Source organism: Nansenia antarctica (genome assembly GCF_963989245.1).
Source record: "Nansenia antarctica genome assembly, contig: SCAFFOLD_177, whole genome shotgun sequence".
NCBI classification, from domain to species: domain Eukaryota; kingdom Metazoa; phylum Chordata; class Actinopteri; order Argentiniformes; family Microstomatidae; genus Nansenia; species Nansenia antarctica.
This window is the reverse complement of record NW_027663119.1, coordinates 14755-25000: the sequence shown is the minus strand read 5'-3', so window position 1 is coordinate 25000 and position 10246 is coordinate 14755. Positions and strand designations below refer to the sequence as shown.

The 10246-nt window shown below is 45.7% G+C and overlaps 1 protein-coding gene across 1 annotated transcript in view; it reads left to right on the top strand.

Moving 5' to 3' along the window:
- LOC308175295 (calpain-1 catalytic subunit-like) overlaps positions 1 to 9307 on the top strand; it is a gene marked incomplete at both ends in the record, with an annotated part of 10632 nt that extends 1325 nt beyond the window's left edge. The window contains 19 exons of the mRNA XM_080550989.1: positions 1 to 10; positions 1291 to 1424; positions 1949 to 2117; positions 2829 to 2912; positions 3006 to 3091; positions 3723 to 3797; positions 4097 to 4257; positions 4907 to 5067; positions 5291 to 5302; positions 5498 to 5709; positions 5827 to 5866; positions 6825 to 6890; positions 6972 to 7029; positions 7445 to 7509; positions 7594 to 7662; positions 7951 to 8029; positions 8364 to 8480; positions 8645 to 8703; positions 9281 to 9307. The exon at positions 1 to 10 is cut by the window's left edge and continues 109 nt beyond it. Of these exons, the coding sequence (XP_080407115.1) occupies positions 1 to 10; positions 1291 to 1424; positions 1949 to 2117; positions 2829 to 2912; positions 3006 to 3091; positions 3723 to 3797; positions 4097 to 4257; positions 4907 to 5067; positions 5291 to 5302; positions 5498 to 5709; positions 5827 to 5866; positions 6825 to 6890; positions 6972 to 7029; positions 7445 to 7509; positions 7594 to 7662; positions 7951 to 8029; positions 8364 to 8480; positions 8645 to 8703; positions 9281 to 9307 (1684 nt within the window). The remainder of the gene's footprint in view (positions 11 to 1290; positions 1425 to 1948; positions 2118 to 2828; positions 2913 to 3005; positions 3092 to 3722; positions 3798 to 4096; positions 4258 to 4906; positions 5068 to 5290; positions 5303 to 5497; positions 5710 to 5826; positions 5867 to 6824; positions 6891 to 6971; positions 7030 to 7444; positions 7510 to 7593; positions 7663 to 7950; positions 8030 to 8363; positions 8481 to 8644; positions 8704 to 9280) is intronic.
- Positions 9308 to 10246: the final 939 nt, after the last annotated feature.

The following is a 10246-nucleotide window of genomic DNA, read 5'->3' as shown; positions in this document are numbered from 1 at the left end:
TCACTTCCAGGTGCTGCCACACCAACACCAACATCGCCTCCTATTACTATTACCAGCTTGTTCCTTCACCCCTTTTCCCCGATATAGTACTCAATACAGTACCCTAACCCCAACCTATACAGTACCCTAACCCTAACCTATACAATACCCTAACCATAACCTAGACAGTACCCTAACCCTAACCTATACAATACCCTAACCATAACCTATACAGTACCCTAACCCTAACCTATACAATACCCTAACCATAACCGATACAGTACGCTAACCCTAACCCTAACGTGACCCACATCCACCTCCATATCCACTGTGTCATCTTGCCAAAACTCAAGCATGAACTGTGTGTCTCATAGAGAATGTAGAAGACGTTGTTTGTCTGAAGCCACCATACATTTGAACTAAGGACAGAGAAGGAGACCTTATTCCCCATACATACATACATACATACATACATACATACATACATACTTCTTTTTACTATAGTAGTGTAGCTGATCTGTGCCTCCATCCACCCTCGATTTCCCACAACCCAGCAGCACAGTGGTTCTGAACGCCAGTGTCCCCCCAACCCCCCATCTTCTCCAGTGCTGTCCCCACAGGCGGGCACGCACGCTGCTATATTTACTGGCAGTATTTATAGGTGGACGCACATAAACGCTGTGTCACTCACGTCACGAGCTCCCAGGCGGGGCAGCACCCGGCACGCTGCTGCAAAATTCCTCCGGGGTGCACCAAGCCAGCCCCCCCCCAGCCTCGCCCCTGTCTTACTCCGCATGCCACCCCAAACAGAGTGCCACTGCCAGACACAGGCATGGCATAAAGATCAGGGGCACCGCACGTCGCGAGAAAGGCAGTGCATGGAACACACATAAGCAAAGAAGTGTTGCTTTGCTGTACAGTGCTTGTTTTTTTATTTCTGACGGTTTATGGGCTGCACTGCAGTCATCTTGAGTTGCCAAGTAGTCTCCACTGTTCTGGCAACCTGACTCTTTACACAGTAGTGTGGGGAAAAAAGCTCTGCAGTAGAGCCGCTCCCAGCATAATGCAGCAAAACACACAGGAATCCGAATTCTAATTAGATTGGATCAATTCTGATACTTAGGAATATCATTCTATGTGAATTATGATGGTTAGAAGAATCTTTCAACCTTTCGCAACAATCAACTCTGTATACTGTAGAGATTCGTATTTTAAAAGTGACACTTTTGTGGTGGACCAGGGGACCAGAGGTTTTTGGTATCATGATGTATAGCAGCATCGCTTCTTCCCTGACGTGTGCTTGGTGTGCAGTTCTGGCAGTTCGGGGAGTGGGTGGATGTGGTGATCGATGACAGGCTGCCGGTGAAGGAGGGAAAGCTGCTGTTCCTCCACTCGGCTGAGGGAGGCGAGTTCTGGAGCGCTCTGCTGGAGAAGGCCTACGCAAAGTAAGCACAGGGGGAGAGAGGGACAACCATGCCATGTCGTGACGTTAGAATTATAAGGTTCTATCTCCATTTTTGGTCAGAATTGAGTTTTTTATTAATGCCTGTGTGGTGTTATTTTTAAAATGTTGACATTTTTTAGTTAGTAATTAATAAAATACAAAGGTTCCATCTCACAAAACATAATGAAATGTAAAAACGTTGACGCTCAATATGTCTGAACTACCCTAAACGGAGATAGAACCTTATAATTCTAAGCTCACAATGTTGGATAAAAAAAATAAACAATTCTGCCAGAGCAATTGATCAGGCACTATATAGGAACAAGTATTTCTTAGAAAAAATAAAATAAAATACAGAAGTCAAACATCAGGTCTGCTAATATAATAATATATGCCATTTAGCTGACGCTTTTATCCAAAGCGACTTACCGGTACATTGCAATAAGTGCATGCATTTCAGTATATATGGTCCCAGAGGACCACTGTCTGTTACCGAGCCTTACTGTCTGTATGTGTGGCTTGCAGGCTAAATGGCTGCTATGAGGCTCTCTCAGGGGGAAGTACATCAGAGGGGTTTGAAGACTTCACGGGAGGAGTGACGGAGATGTTTGAGCTGAAGAAGGCCCCTCCAGACCTCTTCAGTATCATCGGGAGAGCAGTGGAGAGAGGATCCTTGCTAGGCTGCTCCATCGATGTGAGCACTAGGCCATCCATACACAGACACATTACACACGCTCATAGAAACCAAGGGGAGGCTGGTGGAGGCAGAAATCGCTGGTGGAGGCAGAACCATTCGGCATTCCATCCCATGCATTACAATGAACGGGGGCGGGCGGCTGTGGCTCAGGAGGAAGAGCCGGCTTTCTAATGATCGCAAGGTCAGCGGTTCTGCGGTTCGATCCCCGTCTGGCCACGTGTCGAGGTGTTCTTGGGAAAGACACTGATGTGTGTGTGAATGGGTGAACGAGACGCCATTGTCAATGGCGCCTTGGAATAATATACGCCATTTAGCTGATGCTTTTATCCAAAGCGACGTACATTGCAGTGAGTGCATATTTCAGTATGTACGGTCCCAGCGGGAGTCGAAACCCACAACCTAAGCGTTGTCAGCGCCACGCTCTACCAACTGAGCCACAGAGGACCAAGGAATAAGGAACAAGGCGCTATATAAGTGCAGTCCATTTACCATGAGCCCGTCCTGGGATTACTACTTCCACCAGCCTCTCCTGATAGAAACACACAGTCTGTGAACAGATACAGATTCAAACACGGTGTATTCTTTACGAGGGAGCGGGGGGTTGAGCTTCTTTATATATTCTAGAATGACGAACATCAGTTCATCTAATCCTCTGTACAGTACGTCTCAATGTCAGGGTGATTGTCTGCCTCTCCACTCTCTCCACAGATTTCGGGCGTTTTCGAAATGGAGGCGATGACTTTCAAGAAGTTGGTGAAAGGCCACGCGTACTCCGTGACAGGGGTAGAGGAGGTGAGCCCATGGCCCGTCGGCAAAGGACATCTATGTGATCTAAATGACACTTGCAGTTGATCACAGACAGCTCTCTCCGTGTCTATTGGCCAGGTGGTGTTCAGAGGGAGTCCCACCAAGCTGATCAGAATCCGAAACCCCTGGGGGGAGGTGGAGTGGACGGGAGCCTGGAGCGACAAGTGAGAGGAGAGGGGTAGGGGGAGATAGAGGAGAGATGGAGGGGCAGGGGAGGCTGGTGGGGGGGGTCGAAAATTGGAGGACAGGCTCATTGTGATGCAATGGAATGGAACGAGGAATGGTGTTTGATTCCCTTTCCATGCATCACAATGTGCCCCTCCGATTTCTACCTCCACCAGCCCCCCCTGATGGAGGTAGAGGAATGAGGTGGAGGAGGACAGGATATGGGTTACTGGTGGGAACAAATGAGATATACATAGGGCTTTCACACCGGCAAAGAACCGTGCCGGTTCGCGTTCGCGTTCGGAAACCTCCGAACGTTGGCGCTGTCTGGCGAACGATACACTGGTATGAACGCGGGCTCGTTCGCCAGACAGCGCCAACGTTCGGAGGTTTCCGAACGCGAACGCGAACCGGCACGGTTCTTTGCCGGTGTGAAAGCCCTAACAGTGACAGAGAGTGACAGATGGGGAGTTCATTAGGTGGTGGTTTGAGGGATGTCGAGACAGGATGGTTGTTTTAGGTTTCTTTCTTTTCTTTTTTTTTGGGAAGTGAAAACTGGTGTCAGTATGTAGCAATCTGATGCTATGCTGTGAGAGACTCGGGACTTTTTTTGTCTGTGGTTGTATTCAGCTCCAGGGAGTGGGACGGAGTCGACAAGGCAGTCAGGGGTAGACTGTATAACCGTAGCGAGGACGGGGAGTTCTGGTGAGTAGTTTTGGAAGTTTTGTCGAATTCTACCTTGTGTTTTGGGTACGGGTGAAGATGGTTAATGATGAAACTCCTCTCTTTCTATCCCACCGCCATCCTCTCACATCCATTCTTATCCACACAAACACACAAACACACACACACACACACACACACACACACACACACACACACACACACACACACACACACACACACACACGCACACGCACACGCACACGCACACACACACACACACGCACACGCACACGCACGCACACACACACACACACACACACACGCACGCACACGCACAGGATGTCGTTTGCTGAGTTCCTGCGTCAGTTCAGCAGACTGGAGATCTGTAATCTGACAGCGGACGCGCTGCAGGCCAGCCAGCTGAAGAAGTGGAGCACAGCTCTGTACCCTGGGGAGTGGAGGAGGGGCAGCACCGCAGGGGGCTGCAGGAACCACGCAGGTATGGTCGGGCACGGGATGGAGGAGTTTCATCTCATCTTGTACAGTGAAACTGTACATTTTGTCTGTTCATTGTTTTGTTGTTCAACATGTTGCATGACAGTCGTGAAGTACCACAGAAGTTTTACCACAGAATTATACGAGAAATAAGGATTTTAATAGGATATCTGTGGTTTTACCGGACAGATAAGATAGCCAGACTGTGATTACCACCTCAAATTAAGTCATTTATGCCCAGCCAAATCCAGGTTTAGAGGTAAACTAGCTAACATTACATTGATCATACTAGTAAGACTTTTCACTTTTCAAAAAATGCCGGTCGAGAGAGGGGACGCTGGCGTTGCTTGTTTTTCGCCGCTTCTCCGCCCGAAATCTAGATACACTTGCAGTATACAGAGTAGATTGTTCTACAAAGACACTTAGATTTAGATTTAGATTTAGCAATCTAAAAAATAATTAGACCCATTTTTTCTTTATTTTCTTTCTTTTTTTGTTTCTTTTTATTTTACTACTCAATATTTTCAGTTTGTAAAGCGTCTTTGAGTGTCTAGAAAAGAGCTATATAAGTCTAATACAGTATTATTATTATTATTATTATTATTATTATTATTATTATTATTATTAATACCGTTTTTCCATCTTCTTTACAGCAACGTTCTGGCTCAACCCCCAGTACAAAGTGGCCCTTCAGCATCCCGATACAGAGGGCCAATCAGGTTGCAGCTTCTTGGTGGCACTGATGCAGAAGGACCGCCGTCGGCAGCGGCGTGAGGGGAAGGACATGGAGACCATTGGATTCGCCATCTACGAGGCAAGAGACAGTTTACTCAACAAAACAAAATCTCAAACTGTTATTTGTTAGCGGTCATGTAAGGAAAAAGGATTTAGTGACTCAGATTAAACTAATATTAAAGATTTAGTGACTCAGATTAAACCCCAACCCCTAACATCCCAATCAACAAATCTCATTTTAAAAAGTGTCGAACTCTCACAAGCGATATGGCTTAACTACTGCTCTCTCATCTCTCCGTTAGGTTCCACAGGAGGTACAGTATGGAAAGTGGATACACTCTGGAGAGATGCTTCTGGCTAAAACAGCAACCTGGAGTTAAAAGAAAAACATCACCCACAAATATTTCTCTTGTATTCCTAGCCTCCACTCTCATAATAATATCCTCTCTTTCCTCCTCTCCCATTGCTGGTCTTTTCTCCTCTTTCGCGTCCTTCCCTCTCCCTGCCAGATGTCAGGCAGGGCCGGGGTGCACCTGAAGAGGGACTTCTTCCTGAGTCATGAATCGAGCGCCCGTTCCGACCTGTTCGTCAACCTGCGCGAAGTGAGCTCCCGCTTCTGCCTGCCTCAGGGAGAGTACATCATCGTCCCCTCCACCTTCGAGCCCCAGAAGGACGGAGACTTTGTGCTGAGAGTGTTCTCCGAGAGGCCCGCTGACTCCCAGTGAGTCCTCGCCGTGCCCCGGGTGCTGCCAGGAAGGAGGGAGAGAAATGTGACAATGGAAATCTCAAGCAATTGAACCTCGAAGCATGGCTAAACATCTTCTCCTCTGTTTGACAGGGAACTGGACGATGACATCTCAGCTGATCTGCCAGAGGAGGTTTGAAATATGAAATGCTTATAAAATGATATCGGTCTGAGGTTAACTCCATGACAGATCAGCAGACCCTGTATATACACCACAACACACTGCTCTACAATACACACACCACATCACACTACAATACACACACCACACCACACCACACCACAACACACTACAATACACACCACACCACACCACAACACACCAACACACTACAATACACACACCACACCACACCACAATACACACACCACACCACACCACACCACACCACAACACACCACAACACACTACAATACACACACCACAACACATCACACCACCCCACACCACAACACTACAATACACCACCACACTACAATACACACACCACACCACACCACACTTCAATACACACCACACCACACCACACCACACCACCACACTACAATACACACACCACAACACATCACATCACACCACACCACAGTGCACTTCAATACACACACCCACCACCCCACACTACAATACACACACTGCACTTCAATACACACACCGCAGCACATCACATCACACCACACCACAGTGCACTTCAATACACACACCCACCACCCCACACTACAATACACACACCACAACACATCACAGCACCCCACACTACAATACACACACCACACCACACCACAACACACCACCACACTACAATACACACACCACACCACACCACAACACACCACCACACCACAACACACCACCACACTACAATACACACACCACAACACACCACACCACCCCACACTACAATACACACACCACACCACACCACAACACACCACCACACTACAATACACACACCACACCACACCACAACACACCACCACACTACAATACACACACCACACCACACTACAATACACACACCACACCACACCACACCACATTACACCACACTGCACTACATGTTAAACAAGTTGTCTATGTGTTTCCACTGCAGCCAGAGCTGGATGAGAGCCAGATTGATGAGGGCTTCAAGAATCTCTTCAAACAGCTGGCTGGATCGGTGAGAGAAATGGAGGTTTCAGTGGAGTCATACTGGTATCATGGTACTTGTAGTCTTTTTTCATCATCTTTTCTCCCACAGGAAATGGAGATCAGTGCCTCCAAACTTCAGACTATCCTTAACCGAATCATCAGCAAGCGTAAGTCTACAGACACTAGATTAATGGGTCATGGGTAAATGGTAAATGGACTGCACTTATATAGCGCCTTTTTTGCTGCTCCAAAGCGTTTTACAACGGCCTCTCATTCACCCATTCACACACACATTCACATTCACACACCAATGGCGGCAAGCTGCCATGCAAGGCGCTGGCCCACGCACTGGGAGCAATTGTGGGGTTCAGTGTCTTGCCCAAGGACACCTCGACATGCGGCCAGCCGGGGCTCGAACCGCTGATCTGCCAACCTTGTGATCATTAGACGGCGACTCTACCTCCTGCGCTACAGCCGCCCCATGCCGATACTGGCATCTTTTATAGTAATGTTTTTATGTGTCTTGAATGAAAGGGTGATAGGACTACTGTAGTTTCCTGACTGGAACCTTCTCTGTCACAGATAAAGACCTCAAGACAAACGGCTTTGGGAAGGAGGCATGTCGCTGCATGATCACGCTCATGGATGTATCCTTGATGGAACGTTTACAAGCATGGCTGCATTGTGTCTTGTTCTAGTCATCACTCTTGTCCTTGACATCGTTCTGACAGACTACTGGCAGCGGAAAGCTGGGTTTGACTGAGTTTCATGTGCTATGGGAGAAAATCAAACGCTACCTTGTGAGTCAAACATAAACTCGTTTATTTTGAGTGGATTTGATACTCCTCTCCAAGTGTCCTTCTTTCAGTCTATCCTTAGAGATAACTGTTAACGGTCATGGGGACTGCCAATGGCAGTATTTTATTTTTTCTTGTGATGACTGATGTATAGATGATTCACTTACTTTAGAGAAATGTATTTGTGTTGTTGTAAGTCGCGTGATAAAAGCTAAATGGTGAAACATGCTAAAATGTCAATGTAAACTGTAACTTGACTCTTGCCTCTCTTTCCCACCTCAACAACACCAGACTGTGTTCAGGAAGTTTGACCTGGACAAATCTGGGACCATGAGCTCCTATGAGATACGCTTGGCACTGGAATCTGCTGGTACTATTTCATTACCATCACTGTTGTAATCGTTTCTCACCAGAAACGAAGACATAGAACATCTGGTTCTACTTGATGTATTTTTGTATTGATTAATGCAAAGTGTACAATAATACGGGCAACTCCCCTGCCCTGGGTTCATCTGCCCAACCGGTCTTTCTTCTTCTGTCTTTCTATGAAAATCCATCTGTTCATGTAAGCAGACAGAAGGCATATTATTATTTTACCGACGAGACCAGTTGAGACGAGGTGGAACACAAAACATTGCAATAGTTCTATTTAACGCATACTAAATGACGACACTCTCCTCTCTCTCTGCCCTTCTCCCTGTCAGGCTTCAAGTTGACCAATCACCTGTTCCAACTGATCATCCTTCGCTATGCAAAGCCAGACCTGAACGTGGACTTTGATAACTTTGTCAACTGTCTAATCCGTCTGGAGACCATGTTCAGTGAGTTCATTTCGACCAGAACCTCTTCATGCTCCTCCTCAGACATCGTGCTACAGGGCAGTGCTGGTGCTACTAGTAAAAGAGGAGGCGATTGATGTGGGAAACAAATAGCATAGCTATGTGAGTAGATGGAACAGCTGTAAACTCTGTGTTCCCCTTCACAGAGACATTTAAAGAAATGGACACAGATGCAGATGGGCAAGTGTCTTTCAGCTTCTTCCAGGTTTGTTACCACACACACACCGCACCCTTCCTTATGCAGGGTTCCCGCGCTGGTCTTAAAAAGCCTTCAATACAATTTATAAGGCCTAAAAAGGTCTCAAATGTCAGTCATCCGGTCTAAAAATGAGGTGCTAGGTCTTAAAAATGAGATCCTGCAAGGAAATCAGTCCGACCACATCTATTTACGCGGAAATTAATCAAGCTGGAACCAAATAAATGCCAATTCGCTTCCTTTTTTGTCTGTATGGCAGTGAAATCCCTAATTTCATCACCTCGAGGATGACAAAAATCTATCATTTGATGTTGCGAATAGGTCTAAAATTATATTCAAAGAGTTCTAAAAAAGGTCTTAAATTGTACTTGTTGAAACTTGTAGGAACCCTGTTAGGATATGTTGATGTGTGTACAGTAGGTTTGACGTAGGAAGAAAAGGAAATATATCGTATTTCACATTTCCATGTGATAGTGATGACTGTGTAATATTCAATATGTGATAGGGATGCCAATGTAATGTGTTAATAGGTAATAAACTTTGTTCAGTAAAGTATTCTCTCTCCCACATTCATCTTCCCCTGTAGTGGATCTCCCTCACCATGTTTGCCTAGAAGACAGATGTCCCTCTTCCCTGCTCCAGCCTGCCACAGTGCCACTGCTACTGTTTCTACTAACACTTCACTAACGAACCACTAACATCTATGAAATATTGTCTTAAATGTAAATAGTAGCAGTTCTATAACTAGAGCTTAGCTGTGTTTTGCATGATGCAGGATAGATGAGTATGAAAATAATAACTGGCACGTGATGCTTTGAGAAAATATTTGTGACTGGGTCTGGTGAAAAAGTCCTCAAGTAGGGTAGGTCATTTTTCTGTTTTTTCCCCAGATTATGAAAGTGCAGATTGTCAGCTTTCAAATGATGTGTCATACATTGAAATCATTGAAGAAGATATGCTTATTTGAATGTTGGTACACCTCAAACTAAATACCGGAAAATCTCACTCTGAATCAAAACACGCAAAACAGCTGCTAGTAGCTATCAGCTAAGAAGGTACATCGCTCTGAACATCTAACTGCATGTTTAGCACATCACAACATGCTAAAAGAACATCAACATGCTAAAAACACTACACATAATTAGAGGATCACACAGACCTTGCTTTTGAACAAGTCTTAAAAAGTATGTTTGTTTACAAGCCATGCATCACTTACCCATAGCCTATGGCAGACGATAATTAAGCAATATCACACGAGAGGGGGTGTGTTATACTGAATATCAGCACGGCTGCGATTCAGTATAACAGCACGACCTCGAGTGTCATATTGCTTTTATACAACAGTTCTACAGCACGATTTATTAGTTAACAGTAATAAGTGACAACAGATTATGATTTGTTTGTTTATTTAATCATTTATTTTGGCTCCGTCAACAAAACATTGTTCCGCAACTGGACTGTTGCCTAGTAACCTGAACACAAACATCTGCAGGCTAGCTACTTTGATATTAACGGTTATTTCGGAGTGATACCTATAGTTAAAAGTCCCAGT